Source organism: Manis javanica, chromosome 10 (assembly GCF_040802235.1).
Source record: "Manis javanica isolate MJ-LG chromosome 10, MJ_LKY, whole genome shotgun sequence".
Classification (NCBI taxonomy): domain Eukaryota; kingdom Metazoa; phylum Chordata; class Mammalia; order Pholidota; family Manidae; genus Manis; species Manis javanica.
Window position 1 is genome coordinate 1,066,871 of NC_133165.1, and position 18,911 is coordinate 1,085,781.

At 56.9% G+C, this 18,911-nt stretch overlaps 1 protein-coding gene across 7 annotated transcripts in view; it reads left to right on the top strand.

Moving 5' to 3' along the window:
- Positions 1–18,911, top strand: part of LMF1 (lipase maturation factor 1) — a 66,375-nt gene that overhangs the window by 28,665 nt on the left and 18,799 nt on the right. For 5 of the 7 annotated variants that reach the window (XM_037005636.2, XM_037005642.2, XM_037005641.2 and 2 more), the window contains one exon: positions 11,510–11,658. In XM_037005636.2, the coding sequence (XP_036861531.2) occupies positions 11,510–11,658 (149 nt within the window). Of the gene's footprint in view, positions 1–6,033; positions 6,128–10,597; positions 10,776–11,509; positions 11,659–18,911 lie in introns of those variants that run through there. The other 2 variants (XM_037005647.2, XM_037005645.2) reach the window with 2 other exon arrangements.

An 18,911-nucleotide genomic window follows, 5' to 3' on the forward strand; every position in this document is an offset into this window, starting at 1 on the left:
GGGCAGTTCCCCTCCTTCTGCCGCCAGGTCAGCAAGGACAGTCATAACCCCAGTGAGAACAACAGCTGGGGACCGGAACGTCAGGGGAAGTGCAGGCAGCCCGCAGGTCCACGGGCCCTCGAAAGCGGCGGGTGGGCGCTCGGGTCTGGGAGCAGAGCCCCGGGGTGGCGCCTCTCTCACGCCCAGGGCCCTGGAGCCCAGCCCTGCAGTCCCTAGGGCACGGCGTCCTGCCCCGGGACTCGGGGTTCCCACTCCTCCCCAGGGCCCTGGGCGAGGCCCCCAGGCGGCGTTCCGGGTGGTGGCCCTTCTCTTCCTTCCAGTCGGGCTCAGATGGGTTCCCTCTGGACCCGTTCCTTACAGTCCCTTTTCAGTCTCCAATTCCCACCCTCTGAAGAAACACCCCCTGTTTCGTTCTGGAAAGACCACTTCTGTGTTTGGACTTGCCCCTGAGCGGTGCGGCGAGGCTCGGGGCCGTTTGGCTCCCGGAGAGAGCGACCTCAGCGTTTCTGACGGCTCCTCTTGCGCAGAACACGTGCTCGTTTGCCGGGTTGGTGTTTTTGATCTTTTGTGTTCCTCCAGTGTTTCATGACTTCCTCCACAGAGCTCTTGGACATCTGTTTTTAAGACTTATTCCCATACTCACTATGAGTTTGGCAGCAATGGCCATTTAAAACATTGCGTTTCATACAGGGCATGTTCATAAGAACGTGGGCGGTCAGTTTTAAATGTCCCGGGCAGAAGATGGGAGAATTTCTGGCTTGCTTATTTTTCTTTAACTTTTGATTATGAAAATTTCCAACCAAATATGAAAGTGAAGAGAATGGTATGATGAATTGGGCGTAGCCTCTGAGAGCATCAGGTCACCAGACCCAGACCCCGTCCTTCCCGTACCTCTGGCTGTTCAGAGCAAACACCGGGCATCGTGAAACTCTTTGTTGTGTGCCTGTAAAAGGGCGGGTCTCCCGGTGGAGTGGCCACACAGTGCCATCGTTGCATCTGAAATCAAGACCAATTCTGTCAGGTATTTGGTCAGTGTCCTGCGTTCGCAGTGTCTCATGAGTGGCTTTCTACAGGTGGTTTGTCCAAATAGGAACCCTGTACGTCTGATAGATGCAGCCTCATCTTTTTAAAGCCCTCCCCGCCTTCTGCTCCAAGCCACGGATTCGTGTCACAGTTGGGGGCACTCGTCCCGCACTGGGCCGATGGTGCCCCTGGGCCCAGCCTCCTGTCCCCCGTCACTGTGAGCTCCAGGAGCTTCAGTCAGCTCCGCTCTGGCAAGGCTGTGCCCCGGGCACTGGGACTTGCTGTTGCAGCAGGTCTGAAGGCACAGACGGCCTCTCCCTCTCTCCACGATGACGCTGCTGCCAGGGGGCTGGGTGTCAGCGGCCCGACCCAACCATCAGGACATCCATCAGCCGCACCGAGGTGCCCGGCGGCCTTGGCCGTCATTGCCTGGCCACGTGTCCCCCAGGCCTGCACAGAAATGTCTGGCTCTGGTGCTCTGTTTGCATCTGTTACCTGGGATTTTTTAAATCAAATTAACTTTCCCTCGTCAACTGTTTGGTTGCTCTGAATCTAGTCTCTTTGGAAAGGTCAGGATACGCGCTTCATTCTTTCCCTTTACTTAGCAACTTTCAGAAGAATGGCTTGGCTCCCAGCACCCTAGCGGGTCCCTCTTAGTGTCATTTCCGGTCACTGTGCTCATGCCACTCAACAGGTGAGCTCATTTTATGAAGATCCTCATTTCTAAAAAAAAAATTCCTGTGTGGGCCTTCATGTTTTTCTCTTCAGACCTTACAGCTCTTCTTTTTCTTGTTCTCGCAGCAGCTGAGACCTCCACCATGGTGTTGGACAGAGCCTTTTAAATCGTGTTACTATGAAAAATTTCAAGCATACAAAGAAAGTCGAAAGAATTATGTAGTGAAACCCCATGTGTGGACCCCCTAAATTCTACAGTTTACATTTTGCCAGATTTTCTTTGTTATATAGCTAATCTGTTTGTCTCTCCACCCATCCATCAGTCCATCGAATATTTGGACACATTTCAAAGTAAAGGCCAGACATCAGTGCACTTGCCCCTAAATACTGAAGACTTCAGCATGCAGGTTATTAGCTAGAGTTTGTCTGTGTGTCGGTTTCTCCCCTTGGTGAAGAATTCACACACAGTGATATGTGCAGGTCTGAAGTATACATTCTTGGAGTTCTGACAGCTCCAAGAATGTATAAATTCAAGCTCCCAGCAAGACACAGAAAGTTACCATCACTGCAGCCAGTGCCCCTCGGTCCCCAACCACCCCCACTTCCGTCCGCGCTAAGGGACTGTGGCAGACAGATGAGCTCGTGGAGGAACCGACAGGACCTGTCTGTCCGCACTGACACCCCCCACCAGGAGGGAGGGTTCGCTGGGTGCCGAGCCTCTCGGCTGCCTCTCCAGAGCACCTGCTCAGGTGATACCTCTCTGCAAGACACTTGTGTCCTGTCTGTTCCGCACAAAAGAGCCTTAATTTCAGTGGCCTGGGAGAAGGTCCACAGTTAACTGTGTGGCACCTGGAGGGACTCAGCGTGTCTAGAAATGAAGGCAAAGGCCCCAAATGGAAGTAGATCTTGGATGGTACACAATAGGGAGCCTCTCTCACTTCTGCATCTCTAGGCCACAGCATTTTTTATCGCAGGGAGTATTTTTTGTATCTGTTTGTTGTTATTAATATAAGGCACTTAAGTCACAATCTCTCCTCTTTGATTTACATCCAGAAGAAAATGGTCTGTATTTTAAGCATAGTCGGTGATGATAGACGGATTCTGGCCCTGCCTGGCAAACAGCCTGGCGCATCCCACCGACTGAGGGCGGCGATTTTCCCCTTTGCCCCTGAACCGCGATCACCTGAATGTTTTATTTCCTCTTTGAATCTTTGTGCCTGGTATTCTCCCTATGCAAACAATTTGAGTATATTGCTATTTGAAAGGCTTATGGGCTCTTGGCTCTAATCTCAGAACAGACAGTTCTGTCTGGTGGGAGAATCTGCATTCGGTTTACTGTCTTCTCGCCTCCATTGTGTCAGACAAGAAGTCAACTGCCATTCATCCTGTTGGGTCTCTGAATGTAATGTCTTGTTTTTCTCCGGTTCTCTGGAGGTTTTGTCTTTGGGCTATAGCAGTTTGACTAGGTTGTGCCTACTTGTGGCATTTGGGATAGTCTCCTGGTTATGATTCCCTGAGGTTCTTGAATCTGTAATTTATGTGTTTTACCAAATATGGATCATTTTTTGCCAGTGTTTTGTCAAAGTATTTTTCTGCCCCGTTTCTCTCCTCTCCTCCCAGAATTCTAATTACATTCATGTTCCACCAGCTCCTGAGAGTCTGTGCTTTTATTTTTCAATCTTTTTTTTTAAATCTCTTCTTCAGACTGAATAACTTCAGTTGAGCAATCTTCATGTCTACTACCATTTTGTTCTCTGTCCTCCAGTCTGCTATTAAGCTCATCTAGTAAAATTTTAATTTCAGATACTTTCTTTTTCAGTTCTGGGATTTGTTTGATTTCTTACAGTTCTGTTTCTCTGCTGAGTTTTCCTATCTATTCATGCCCTATGAGCATATTTTCCTTTACATCCTTGAACATACTTAATACTTACTACAGCTGCTTTGCACCCCCCTCCCCGCCCGATGCTGCATTCTGGTGTCGAATGAGTGAAGAATGGGAATGGGTGAGATGCACAGTATGTGGCATGCTGAGAATGTAGTCGGGTCAGCAGTGCCCCAACGGACAAAAGCCCACCTGAGAAGGTGGCTTATGAGCCGAGACTAGAGCAAAGGGCAGCAGGGAGAGACCTAAGGTGGACCCAGGCCTCCATCTAGCGGGGAGACCCAGGACAGAGCAGTGGGGCAGGTGAGGTGGTGGGCGGGAGGTGGTTAGCTCCGCCCTCTCGCTGCGGTCTATGTGGGTCACTCATGACATTTTCCTGTGCTCACTCATGTCACTGACCCAGCTGAGACTGGTCTTACACTATGCTGACCCTCTTAGAAGGAAGCACTTCTGGAAATTCCTCCAGATGGCATCAGGACATGAGGCGCGAGGATGGTGCTGCCTCCCCCCAAGTTGCTGACCCCCCCACCCAGCCAGCCTCTTTTGCAAGCAGCCTCTGAGCCAGGCAGTGGCTGCCGGCAGCGCCCACTGGGGCCTCACGCTCCGACCAAGATGCCTGTCCCTGCGGAGCACGTGCTGCCCAGAGGCTCTGTGGATGCACTGCCCCTCCACGGCCATCTTGGCCTCCATGCTCCGGGGCTGCCATCACTACTGACTTCAGTGGGGGGCCAAAGGGTGTGAAGCAGGTCAGGAAGGTGCACCCACTTCTTAGGATGTGTGGAGCAGGAAAGAAGCATTCTGGTGTCCCTACTACAGTGACCCCACTGGAGACAGGGTCTGCGTGGGCAAGGCTGGAGGGCTGCCCTGACCCCTGGCCTGGGCACGTGCCTGGTGGGGATGTGTGCATAATCCCCTCTACTGGCCAGGTGAGCCAGATCTCCCTGTTACCTCTGACGAATACAAATGCTCACGGTGTAAGTGACGCTCCAGCCTCCCCGCAGCCAGTCCCTGCCCTCCACCCATAAGCAGCACTGATGCCCAGAGACGTGTTTGGAGTGTGTGGGGAAGGTGAGCAAGGCCAGGGGTGAAAGTGGGCTCTCCTCCACAGTTACTCCCATGGGTACAGGCCCTGGCTTGTGTGTGGGCAGGAGCTGGCCAAGCTGCAGTGCTGGGGTGATGCCTGCTCCCCCCCAGGCTGAGGACACGTGGTACGACTGAGTGGACACCCCTCCCACTACTGGCTGACAGCAGGACCCAGGGTCTCCCTGCCACCTCCAGCCACATCTCAAGTGGCCCATGGGCTGTCCTGGTACCGGCAGATCCAGTGCGTCCTGCTGCCACAGACGGTCCCGGGACAGCGGTCAGCTGCTGTCCTGACAAGTCACTTTGAGGCAAGCTGGCTAATTTCCAGACACAGGAAGCGAAGGGCCAAGAAATGGTATGCGTCATGCCCCTCAGCCATATGTTAAATACTCAGAATACATTAGCCCTGAAATCTCTGCTGCTCCATCTGATTTCCGTTTACAGGAAGCATTTTCACATTTACCCAAAACCAGTGAAGTTCACGAAGGTCATTACTGTGGGTTTTGTTTTCAGGCTGGCTGGCGGCACCTGCACAGATCTAAGCAGCAGGGGACACCTGGGGCTCGGAAGTCTGGTTGCCCTGGCAACCGAGTGTCACCCTGCACCTTGGCAGAGTGCTGTGGGTGGAGGGCCTCTGGGTCACACAGGTCACTTCCTGTTCCCAGTCCTGCCCAAGGACATCCTTAAAACGTATTCATAATTTGCTAAGTGCTTCATAATTGGGAGCATGCTATTTCAAATGATTTTCTTTAAACATGAAGCTTTTAACCAGCTTTCAAAAATAGCTACTTGCTAGAAAATGCACTCCCAGAGTGATGTGATCTCTGACTTGAATCCCATCTGCTGGAACATGAAGCCCCAGTTTGCTTCTCCTGTCAGTGGTCAGGCCACACCCGTGTGCCTGTTATGGGCCTCCCCCCTCACAGCACCACGAGCAGAGCCTCGTGCGCCACCGTCTCCTACCGTGAGAAGTGACCGGGAGGCCCACGTCTGGAGAGACCCGCCCAGCTCAGGCCAGTCTGGAGAATTCCTGGTTGCCGTTCACCACCACTGGCTCCAGGCGAGTCCTGGGGGCTGGGAGCCAGGGCCTGGGGCAGGAGGCACGGGGCTCCAGGCCAGACCTGGCAGTAGTAAGTGGGGTGAGGCCACCTCTGGGGTGAGACTGGCATGAGTACCTCCCAGCCCATGTGGACAAAGGGCAGCCCCTGCCCATCTCTTTAGGACACAGGAAGGGGGTCCGTGGTCCTGGGTAAGTCTCACAAACAGTGCCGTGTGCTACCTGTGCAGTGAGGCATCTCCTGGCTGTGGTGGGTTGCCATGGGGACCGTGTTTGGAGTTGGGTGAAGGCTGGGCCGGGATTCCTGACCTTGGCCTGGCAGGCGTGGCAGGCTGCCCTGCCGTCCAGAGGAAGCACAGACAGAAATGCAGATTGCTGGAGGGACGTTCAGTATCAGGAGGCTGACTGTGAGTGTGGCATTTCTCCGAATGCTGTCTTAGCCCCATGCTTTTACCTGATCTGGGTTTGTACTTTATCTCAGCAGAAGAGGGGGTGTCCTGGTGGGTCAGTGGGGTGCTGTTTGTGGCAGCCACCTGGTACCCGTCTCCAAGGTCCCGTCTGGTGGGGGTGGGATGGGCACTGCACAGATGGCATCAGCAGGACCTCCCTGCCTCCCCTGCACCAGGCCCCGCTGTCACAGACACACGCAGTGAGGTCTGTCCGTCTCGGACTCACCTGAGTCTCCACACGGGATCAGGCCCCGCCGGAGTGCGCCCGGCTGCCCTGCTGTGGGGTTGCGTCCAGGTGCCAGGCTTCTGGCAGGGCACTGGCTTGGCTTTCGAAGCGGTTTCCCTTGAGCAGAATCTCCATCACACAGCTCAGTAGCAGTGATTGAAGCCTTGGCCACAGCTTTGTAGAACAAGGGTGTCATGGGAGAACATGGAGCAGCTAAAATACAGACCGGCCTCGCCAGGGCTTGTGAAAGGCGACGCCCCGACTGGGCAGAGAGGGCTCGCTTCACGGGACCTCGCTGGTTGCCCAGAGGCCGCTAGCCACACAAGGTGCCTCTGCCAGCCCTCTGCTCTGCAGCACGCACCTGGCGGATGTTCACATTAATTCACCAGAGTCAGAGACACGGAGAAGTGGAGTCCGTAGGACGTGTGTTCCTGGATCACAGATGAAGCCAGCGATGTTCTCCGTGGCTTGAGCCCCGGTACCTGCCGAGGCCCAGAGCTTCAGACAGAGGCCCAGGGGCCCAGGGCCCAGGTCTGCGCTCCTCCCCTGCTGTCTCATCCCACCACCCCGTCGGCCACGCTCCTTGCCTGGGCTGCCCCTGCCCTGCCCTCCGCAGGAGCTGCCTCTGGCCTGTTGTTCCTGGGCACGGATGCCCCGTGAGCAGCCCCCAGCCCTGCCCCTGCTCACGCCAAAGTCTGAGCCATGGGCCACCGCAGAATGGTAACAAGTACACCCTGTCACCTGCCACTGTGCCCCCTGTGGCTGTCTGAGCCCCACCTGCCCTACAGCGGGTTCTGGCCTTGTCTCTGCGCTCCGCCCGTGAGGCAGCGAGGTCACCCGCAGAACCGCATCTGGGGGGTCTCCTACCCGCCAGCACCAACAGGGCCTCCTGGGCTCGTCGCGGCTTTGCAGACAACAGCATCTGCCGCCTCCCAACTTCCCAGCCCCGGACCTGCAGAGACCAGGGAAACAGCTTTCCTGGTCTCCCGCGGCACCCACAGCCCATGGGAGGGGAGCGCTTCCCTCCTTTTCTGATTCTAGCCTGAAGCTAATGGGTTTCCTCCTGACGAGGATGGGGGCTGTCATCCTTGAAGGGTCCACACACAGGGCGTTGAATTACTCGCTTTAAGTAACTAACAGTCTGAGGAACGTAACGAGGCCTCCGCTGGTATTTTCTTCCTAGAGTGGCCATCAGGGCGGTGCCCACCTCTGACATGTATGGACTGCTTTCCCGGGTCACAGCAGCTTGGCCTGCGCTGTTGACCTTGACACTGGGTGACCTCTGTAGTGGCCTGGCCCGAGGCCACCCTCTGAGCCCCCACAGCCCAGGGTCCACGGCAGCTCGAGCATCTCTGCTCCAGGCCCAGAGCAGACAGGTCAGCGGGACTCTCCCAGCAAGGAGCAGCCAGAGTGCCAGCTGCCGTACGCTGCTCACCCCCACATGCCCGACTGCCAGGCGCAGCCAGGCCCCCGGTGCTGGATTTTCCAGATCCTTGATAAAAGAGCATCTCACTCCCTGTGTGCCCTCAGCCGATGAGGGAACATGAGCGCCACTCGTTGGTCATGTCTTTTGGGAGCAGGTGCCCGAGCTGGGCCAGAGGACTGAGTGACCCCGAAGGTCGGAAGTTGGGCCGGGAGACTAAGGGTCTGTGCTCCTCCCGGCCAGGTGAACCAAGGGTCCGAGTCCAGCGGGTCTGATGGGGGCCTCTCCTCAGACGTCATGTGTGGCTGCCCTGCAGGCACAGGCCACGTGCCCCAGGCTGTGGAGCTTCAGACTGTGGCCCAGGAGCTCAAGCCAGTCGGAGGGCAAGGAAAGCGCCCACCTGTTCAGTGGCTCCGGTCTGCCCAGCCGCAGCTGTTCCGGGCCTCCAGGGCATCCAAGCTGCCTCCAGACCACAGGCGCGGGGCTGTGTCCACTCAGACTTGGTGGCCATGGATAGTGGCGGTGGCCCTGAGCTCTGGTCCTCCCTGTGTGGAGCTCCCCATCAGGAGGGGCAGGGGGCCCTGCAGCCTTGACATGCATCCCTGCCCTTCTGCCTGCTGAGGGCGCCCTGGGGACGGCGGGCCAGCCTCTGCTCAGCAAAGGGCAAGTGCAGCCCGTGGCTGCCCACTGCTGCCCGCCGCCCAGCGCCTAGCTGTCTCTGCTCAGTGCCAGGGTTGAAAGGGCTGATTCCCCGAGCACTCGTGACCGCAGGTGATGTCCTTCCGTCTCATGTGGAAGCTTCCATGTGTGGCTTGTGCAGGGCTCATCTGTGTCATTGGACACACACCAGTAGCCACAGAAGTGAATGTTCCAGAACAGGCAGCTGCAGCCGTGTGGAGGCCATGGTGGGACTCACGCTCTGAGCTCCCACATGGCTGTTTGCTGACCGGCATCCCAAACCATGGGCGGGGCCAGCATGTCAGCACCAACCCCGAGAACCGTCCGATGGTACAGAAACTTACAGGAGCTGTTGCACTGGAATTCCTATGCAGGTGGCTCTCCGTACCGTCCAGAGGCGGGTCAGAGCCAGGCCGGAAAGCCACAGGCGTCCGCACCACTAGGGCGAGCACCTGACGGAGGCGCCCGAGGAACCTGGTGGTATTGCGCCAGTGTTAGCTCCTAGGTGGGGCTGCCCTGTGCCCAGCCTGCTGGACGATGCCATTGCGGGCACATGGCCTCTTGGATGCTGAGGCTGCCCTCATGGTACCCTGGGCATTTGTTTTTTCTGGGGACTCCTCCCCCGCCACACTGAAACGGGACAATGTGTCCCTTGTGCAAGCAGCACAGCTGCTGAAATTCAGCAAGACCCAAGCACAGAGGGCAGAGGCAGGTGGGTCTGCAGGGCACTGTCCTCCCCAGTGGACCAGCAGCACTAGCCGGGGGCTGGGCATCTCAGCAGTGATCTGGAAACGGGGTGGGGTGGGGGGGAAGGCAGGCACTGCACAAATGTCACCTGCCCCGCCCGGCAGGGTAAGGAATGTTCCAGTAGGCTCAGGGAGGCAGAGCCAGGGCGCGGACGTCTCTGAGCTGACAGCGTGTCCCCCACCCTTCGCCACTGTCTCCCGCTTCCTGGCACTCAGGCGGGCCCCTGGGCTCTGCTATCTGCATGTCACTTTGATTGGTGTCACTCAAGCTGCGCATTAACATTCTCTTCATCACGTCTGTGCAGAGCGGGTGACAGCTAGAGGAGGCAGGCCCAGCGCTCTGGGAGCACCCGCCCGCGTGAGCTCCGAGTGGAGGGGTCCCCGTGGGTGCCCACAGGGCTGAGCTGTGCCTTTGTGCTTGCAGCAGGGTGGTGGCTCCCGGGTACCCTGTTCCTGCATTTTCTGTCTTCCAAGTGGAGAGGATTTAGAACAAGTAGGCTTTGAGGTACTTTCCCAAAAACTAAAGTGTCTGTAGACAAGCACACTCAGAGCCAGGATCACAGGCATGTCCTCCCGTACAGGGTCCTCTGGGCACCAAACCACGTGGGGTGCAAAATGCACCCAGGCAGAGTGAGGACAAATCCAGTGAGAATCATGTCCAGATAAGACTGGAGCGATCGTCTCTGTACAGAACAAAGTCTGTTCTTTCCTGGTTGAGACAAGAAGGGGAGTTTGAGGCACACGGTGGAGCAGCGCTCCTCGTTACGGATGGGAAGTCCCGGCCTGGAGGGAGTGGCCGGCCAGCACGGGGAATCTCAGCCAGCAGTGTCGGTGCCTTCAGTGTTTTTGCTCTGGAAGTTCCGAGGGAGGCTGGGTGTGTGCCATCTCTGGGCGGGGTGCAGGTGGGCCCTGGGGGGCGGGCTGCGCATCCCTAACATGGGATCCCCCACATGGGTGGCACCGACACCTCCCTCCCCAACCTTGGCCCGCGCCCCGGCGGCCCCAGCTCCTGCTTTTACCCCCCATGAGGTGCCACTGTGCCCACAGCCCCCCGTGATGCAGCCGTGCGATCAGGGCCTGGCTGCAGCCTCATGTGCTGTGGGCTCTGGCTGCCTGCCTGGCCCCCGTCCTCCCTGCACTGTCCAGACTTTCTTCTGCATCCAGAATCATCTCCAGATGGGTACGGGGTGCACCCTGGTGGCCCTGTGTCTCCATCACATGTGCATGTGGCTTCTTGGGTCAGTAGCTGCCCGAGACATCACACGCCCCTCCGGCCGGTGACAGTTCATGATACCCCATTTCTCTCCCAAAGAACTAGAGGTTCAGAAGTCACAGAACACAGAGTAAAAGGGGTTTCACCGCCCATTTCATGATGAAAGGTTCAGAAGGCTGTAAACAACCGCCCGGGGAAGACCCATCACCTGCCACCTGGCTCTGCATGGCTTCACCAGCCCCTGTTCACCCCTCGTTGAATGCACTGAGTCTCAAGATCTGCACACACAGCCCTAAAACTGGGGTTCAGAGTTCATTTAGGTTCGTCTGTTTATTCGAGGAAAAAGTCTACAGTGAAGTGCACCCCTGTGACCCACACCCCATACAGGGAGCCACCAGGAGCCCGGCCCAGCGTCCCCGCCTGTCCTCCCCAGGCAGCCAAGTCCCCATCTCTTTCTCCTGCATCAGTTTGGCTCATTCTGTAACCTCTAAGGGGAACCTGGAGTAGGTGCCCGTCTAAAGCATCTTTTGCAGTGAGAGTGTTTCCCTGAGGGGCAGCTGGCCCTCCACTAGAGTGCCCGCGCTTCCCACCTGGGCTCCCAGTGGGAGAGCCAGCTCACGCCCCCACAGCCCCACACGGCTGCCACCCCAGCAGGGCTGGCCCAAGGCAGTTTCACGGAGCCACTGCCCACTGCACCCACTCCTCCCTGCTTGCCCCCTACCTGGGCAGGTGGGCCTAGGGTCTGCTCTACATTCAGGACCTCTGGCATCAGTGCCCACGGCCCATCCTGGTGGACCTTCCCGGGAGGAACGCACAAAGCCAGGATTGCCCCTGCTGGCCTTGGAGAAGCACGAGGCCATGGCCTGAACTGCTGAGGGCCAGCCCAGGGCATGGTCCCACACTGCTACCACGTGCCCGGCTGCAGGCAGAAGCTCCCCTTAGTCACACCCCGCCCTGTTTCAAGGACTGTTTGGGGGGAACTGGGTTTTGTGGGCTTGTTTGGGAAATGCTCGCTGTTAACACAGCCTCTGTGTCCTCTTGGTCGTCATTTCAGGGTGGGAGTCCCAGCTGCTGGAGACGGGATTCCTGGGCATTTTCCTGTGCCCCGTTTGGACCCTCTCTCGGCTGCCCAGGGGGACACCCACATCCCAGATCGTCCTGTGGGGTTTCCGGTGGTTGATCTTCAGAATCATGCTTGGAGCAGTAAGTACAACTTTCACTGTTACATTTGGGGGGAAACTGTGCTAAAAAGGAGCCGCTTGCCTCACTGTCCCTGTCACCTGTCTGCGATGTTCAGTGGCCTGTCTTGAGCACTTGAATTGGCCCCTGGCCCTCTGCTGACCTTTTTCTGTGGGTAAAACCACAACTCCGAGTCCATTTCCCATGGACACTCCTGGAAAGGGCACCTCTCCACCGGCCTTCCTGTGGGTCTGGACGTTTCACATCATTTCGATTCAGTAAGCTCTTTCACAGGTGAGGACACGGACCCCAGAGAGGCCAGCCACACCCCATTTCTCTGCCTGTCTTCCCTGGACTCCTGGCCATTTGGTTTAGGGAGTGCCTCTCTCGTAAGAGCTGCCGTGTGTCCATGATCCCCGCCCCTGCGGCCCGTGCGCCCTCTGCCTTGTCCTCTCCCTGGAGGCCAGGCTTCCTCTCCGCTGTCTTCCACACAGTCTCTGCAGGCACACGGCCCGCGTTTAATTTCACCAACCGGCACCTTTAAATGTCTCAGGAACCTTACCAGACCTGTGAGCTCAGGTAACTGGTCTCTTGGCCTCCACCTGCTGGAGGGTGGCTGCCTTGCAGGCTCCTGCACTTCTCTCTGGTTAGTAAGATCCTAATTCTTATACTAGACTCATGTAAAATGTGACTTCTCTTACGTCAGAAACCTGGCTGTACAACCGTGCCAAGCGTGTTGGCCTTAACTTTCCTTGGAGGTGCCATCGCAAGCTTGCGGAGCACCTGCCTCCTCCTGCCTGGCCCCATGCCACAGCTTCCGGTTTGTCCCAGGCCCCCCGGAGCCCTTTGCACTCCCCCCGGGGCCGCATCCATCTGTCCCGCCACTGGCTCAGGCGGGCTGGTGGCCCTCCTGCGAAGCTGCTGTTTGTCACCGCCCAGTGTGCTAGGTGAGGCCCGTGGGCGCTGTGGCTGCCCCACTGCCTGCGTATTTCTGTTTTCTGTACTGGGCTCCCACAGGCCCTGTGTTCAGTGCTGCCTCACCCTCCCCGCACCCGCCTGGGAGCATGTCTTTGGCCCGCCGTCCCCACATCCTGGCCAGCACCTGCTCTCGCTGCTGTGGGCGGCCACCCACTCCAGGAAGGGACGGCGTGCTGCCGCACGTGCAGGAGTCGTGCAGGAGTCGTGCAGACGTGCACCTTCCCGGCTCCTGGTTCCTCAGCGCCCACTTGTATGCCTCACACTGCTTCCTGGCTAGCCGCAGCTCCGACAGTCTCCGCCAGGCTGCCTGCCCCGTCTGGCTGCAGGGCTGGCACCTGGGGCCCTGGGGGAGGTTGGAGTGCAGAGGGTCAGCGCACAGGAACCAGGCACTGTCTCTGCTCACTGTGCAGGTGGTCTTGCCAGGCTGTGGTCCCTGCCTGTCTGGGACTCACTTTTGTATTCTGTCCTCAGCTGGCTTTAAAAATCGTAAATAAATACGCGGATTGGGCCCTCGGGCCTTCCCTGGGGCCTGTGGCGGGTCCGGTGGAAATGGGAGGCCGAGTCCCAGGGCCGGTGCTCTGGTGGTGGGGCTGCTGGCCTGCTCTGTGCAGGGTCGTGATGCCGAGAGCTGAACAGGCCCCCCGTGCTTGACAGAGTGCGGCGATCCATTAGCACATTCGAAAGCACCTTTCATGGCATTTTGATTGACTGGCAGCATCGGCTGGATGAGAAATCATCAGGTGCTCTACGAGGTATGATTACCTGATCTTGTCTGTGGGGCATGATTAATCTTCCCCGTTGCTGGGAAGCAGAGGTGGGGTTGGCCTGGTCAAGACACGGCGGCAGCAGAGGCCGGCTGCATGGGGTGAGGGAGGCCTGCCAGCCTGGCCAGGACGGGCCGCTGCGGCCGGCGCCCCCAGCCCGTCTCCTGCTTGCTCAGCACCGGTGCTGTGGAACCTGCTGGGAGGGCGGCTTGTCTGCGGGCAGTGGCTCTGGTGCCCTGAGAGATGGGGGTTCTTTTGTAGCTCAGTCTCAGAGGGACCCGGAAGGCGCACAGCCGCTGGTGCCCAGTTAGGGAGAGAGAAGGTGCAGGGCTCCCCACCCTCAGCATTTCTACACGCTTGGCTTGATGCCCTGGAGTGCTGTGTGGGGCCACAGTAGAGGGGCGCCAGGCCACCCTTCTCTCTGGGCACAGCACAGACATGCCTGTTTCCACATCAGACAACAGATGCTGTGGGGAGGGGTCGAGGAGTGAGCCCCCTAGCCGCCTGGTTCTCTGCAGGAGGGTGAGCGTCGGGCAGAGGGGGCACCTTGCTGAGTGGATGGAGTGAAGGGCTTTCCTCCACTGCAAACCCTGCTGGCAGGGGTCTGTGCCCAGAAGGAGCTCGAGGACACACAGTCACTTCTGTCGCAGTCTTGCGAGCATGCCCAGCTCCCGTCTGATGGTGAGGAGCCCTCGGACAGACCCCAGCTGAGGGGCAGTCTTCAGAGGCACTCTGCGGCACTCCCACGTACCCGTCACGAGACGCGGTCCGAGGCTGAGAGCCTGGCTGCCGGGGCCGTGCCTGGCCCTGGCTCGGGGAAGGGGTGCTAGTGGGAGGACTGGGGGCCCCAGAGCTGGTGGCTTAACAGGATTGAATCCGTAATGACGGGTACACAGGAACTCCAAGCTATTTCTGCAGCTTTTTCTGAAGTCTAAGAATTTTTCAAAGTAAGGAGTTATGGAGAAATAGGATGTACAACTTCATACACGTAAAGTGGGGAGTTAGATGAAATGGCTAACTCCCTCCAAAGACGTGGATGACTCACTGATGGAAGAGGGAAAATCTGAATGTTTTTACAAGTTGAGATCATTAAAGCAAACAAAATCCCTTCCCATTGAGAAAACTCCGGGCCCAGAAGACACCACTGATAAGTTCTGCGAAATAGCAAGAGACTATGCAGACCCGCATACACCCACTCAGAAAACAGAGGAACACTCCCCAGCCCGTTTTTCTGAGGCTAGCGAAGACAAGGACATTTCAAGGAAAAGAAATCTGAGAACAGTATAGGCAGAAAATTCTTAAGTATCTATTAGCAAATGAGTCCCGCAGACATGAGAAGCACAGCGAAGCCCGGATGCCAGATTGCTTGGACACAAGTGCGTCGATGCAGTTCACCGAGGTTCCCCGTCTGGGGAGACAGCTGTGAAGTGACGTGACCCTCAGAAAGAGGACACGAAGAAGCATTAGACAACCTTGAACACTTGTTCACAGTCCGCAAAAAAAAATCCTCGGCCACCTAGGAGTGGAAGGGAACTTCTCAGAGTGGCAACAGGCAGATACGTGGACTCCCCACAGCGTCTTCCCTCAAGACGGGGAACCGGCAGGGTGGCCACCTCACCCCGTCTGCCTCTGAACCGAAGAGCCCAGCTTGTGAGGTAGAAGAAACAGAAGCCCTGTGGTGGGGCGAGGGGAGTAGGGCCATGTGTGTTCACAGGTACAAGGATCATCCGTTCCGCAAAGGACCGTAGGGCCCGTCAGAACTAAGCGGTGAAGCGGACCCAATTGTGGGGTTCACGGCCAGTGCCGCAGAAGGTGCTGGAAAATGAAATTTTAAAATGTAGCATTAGTAACGTCCAAAACCGCAAAATACTAGGGAAATTTTGATAGAAATGCACTGCTTGTGCTCTGAAAGACACCAGACCCTGCTGACCAGGAGTGAAGGTCGCGTGGTGGGCAGCCACGCTGGGAGTCGGAAGTCCCAGTGTTGCTCGATTGTCAGTGTCCCCATGTCAGCATGTAGATTCCATCCTGGAGGATTTTATTAGAAATTGGTGAACTGATTCTTAGATTTATATGGAATCTCCAGGGACCAGGACTAGCAGGACAAATTAAGAGTGAAGTGGCAAAATGGTAGGAGCCACATGCTCATCTGAGACTCCCAGAAGACATGGTCCTCAGGGCAGCGTGGTGTCAGCACGAGGTTGGGGTGGGTAGAGTCTGGAAAGAGCCCCACATATCAGCTTGCACCTGCGGTGTCATGGGCCCCCGAGGGGGGCGTGCAGGCGCAGACACCGGCCAGTGAGAGAGAAGTCCTGTCCAGACGCCCTCCAGGGCTGTCAGAATGACTCCCACCATCCCTGACCTCCACCTCTGCCCACACTCAGGTGGCATGGCCTTTACTTCCCTGCACACACTACAGCTCTTCTATATCTTGTACTACAACCTCTATTTTTATTATTGGTTCACATTTTAAGAGTCAAAAACTTAATACTTCAGCTATTACTGAGAAAAATCAAAGTTAGACTCAGTTCCCACCAAGAGTTGCCTGTCTGCTTTGGCTGGAGCCTGGAGCACCGCGGTGCGAGCCAGGCCCCAAGGGCGTCTCGGAACCGGCGCAAAGACTGGCTTCCTGCTCCATACGTGCATGTGACCCGCAAACAACGCGCAGGCCTGGAAAGCGGGGGTGGGCCAGTGAGTCCAGCGTGCAGCCGCCAGTCCCGGCACCTTGGTCAGCAGGGGCTGTGCCGCTCACGGCTCTGTGCTCACACCTGGCTGCAGCCCGGGGGATGCCCTTCCTATGCAGTAGATTGACACAAGGAAAGCACCAGATCTGAAGTGGAGCGAGTACAGGCCCATAGGACTGACGGGGGCTCCCTGAGCCTGAGGTCCTGCCTGAGGGACCACCTGCAGCAGGACAAGGCTCCGGGCCGACAAGCTGGACGCCAAGGAGGAAATGGGCGCGTTCCTTCACAAGTGCGGCTTGCCAGCACTGAGAGGAAAGGGAACAGGAAATCTAGTGGGTTCATATCTGTGAAGTGAACTGAATCCGTGGTGAACACCATTCCAGAAAGAAAAGTGCAGGCCCGGGTGGCTTCACCGGCCACCCCCAGCAAACGCTCTCAGAGGGAACGGTGCGATCCGACCCCGGCCCCGGAAGGTGGCGGGGAGGGGACGCTTCTCAGAGCATTCTGTGACCGGTGTGACAGTGTCACCAGCCCTGGCGGAGGCGTTGCAGAGCGGGAACAGAGACCACGTCCCGCATGAGCAGCGTGTGGAACCCTTGCACAGCGCTGGCAAAGGGGATCCAGCAATAAAAAGGCTCTGGCACAGGTGGGTCCCACACTCGAACATGTGTTGTGTCGACTGGACTTGATTCACTCCAGTAACAAACCACGATGAGCCGCAGTGTCACCTCCACAGAAGCGCGGTTCAGCTCCCACCCAACGCGGCTCCATCGGCCTGGCGGGCACCCATGGTGCCTGGCCGGGGCCGACCTGCGATCTGCGTGTCCTGGGCCTGTGCTCTGCACACGTTTCTCCCAGCCCGTGCCTTTCCTAGTTCCTCAATGGTGGTGTGATGACACAAAATTTTACTATCAATGAGAACAATTCTGCAATATTTTCCTTTGATGGTTAGAGATTTTGTGCCCTGTCCAAGAACTCTTTGCCACCTCCAAGGTAACTGTGCTGTCTTCCAAAAGCTTTGATTCTGGCTTTTAAGTCTGTAGAAAGAATACTTGCCCTGCCCCTTTGCTTTGACTTAGTTGGGCGTCAGCTGTGGGTCCGTTTCTGGGAGGTACCCTTTAATATGCCCTTTCCTCTCAGGCTACCGTTTGGTATGGATGAGGGAGCAATTAAAGTTCATTTTATCTTTCTATGCAGATATTCAATTACATAAAAAATTATTGTCCCTTTTCCACTGACCTCACTCAGTACCTTGGCTGGGTATCAGCTGGCAGGAGACATGTGGGTCTGTCCTCTTCTACTGGTGTGTTTTTCTGGCTCAGATCAATACCACACTTCAGTCTCAAATTAATCTATAAAATCAGAAAGTGTAAGTCCTCCCCCTTTGTTCTTCTTTTCAAGATAGTATTTCCATGTATATTTTAGAATCAGCATGCCATTTTCTCCAAACACGCTCGCTGGGAGTTTGCCTTAAATCTGGACCTAATGTTAAGCAAAATAGACGTATTAACAGGTGCATGTCCCCATGTGCACAGGTCTCTTGAGGTTTGCACAAGCATCGTGCCATCTTAATGATGCTAAAGTGCACATCTTAGACACGCTTTGTCGGATTTAGAACAAGGTACTAAAGGGTTTTCCGTGCAGTTGTAGGCAGTATTTTCAAAATTTTATTTCCTAATGATTTCCTGGTAGCACGAAATACAATTTGTTTTTCACGATAACCTTGCAGCCTTGCTAAACCCACACACTCATCTTAGTGACTACAGAGTCTCTGGGTTTCCTGCAGGCTCAGTCCTGTGAGTGAACAGCGGCTTCTTCCCTTTCTCCCAGGCTTTGCGCCTGTGTTTCTTCATCCTGTCTTATTGCACTCGACTCCCAATTCTGCACTGAAGAGCAGCCGCAAAAATGGACCCTGCCCGGCCCAGTGGCGTCACAGGAATTTCTGGAAAGTGGTGTCTGTGGCCCTCTTACCCCACCCCCAGATGCAGGCACCTGTTCCTGGAAGCCCCACGCCTGGTGCCACCGTGCCCTCACAACAGCCCAAGCAGGGAGATGCCGTCCCTTGGCTCCCGAAGGTATCGCGGCTGATGAGGGCCATAGGGTGCACAGGCAGCCTTGCCTCGGCAGCTCTCACAGGACCTCCAGGATTTGGGCAGGGGTCAAAATATGACCTCAGACACAGCATTAGTGATTTCTCTCCCTGACTGCCTGTTCCAGCCCCAGCAGCTGCAGTGCTGGCTGTGTGTACACTGCACTACGATGGGAGGGCGACATCACGCACACCCTGCGGCGAGGAAGTCAGAAACCAGCCCTACACAGGCAGGGCCACGGGGCCCGGTGGCCCACAGGCAGGCTGGGCCCCTTCATATGTGGGCACAGGTCAGTCTTAAGAGACACCAAACGTGCCCATCCATTCTGACCCAGGCGCCGAACAGGAACCCTAAGCGATAGGGGTCACCACACACCCGCCAGCCCACACAGCACGTGGGGGCCCAGAACAGAGGAGCAGCGCCTTTGATCGAAGCAGAACCTGTGGCCTGGATTGCCAGGCCTGCCTTGCCAACCGCCAGTGGGGGCACGCTTGTGGCTGCAGGGTGCAGGGGCCATGCGGGTTTGCAGGTGGAGGAGGCAGAGGCCGCACAGCAGGCCGAGCTCCCCACCAGCCCCAAGGCCTCATGGGACGGGGGTACGTTGGCATGGGGGAGCAGGGCTCTTTCTCGCGCACAGGCCCTTGGTTTCCCCACTTCCAAGTGGGGTTTTAAGAGTATGTCTCAGACCCAGGAGATTCCAGAGAGGAGCTTGCTGTGTGCCCAGCGCCCCCTTTGGGCTCCTGCCTCCCTCGGGCTCCCTG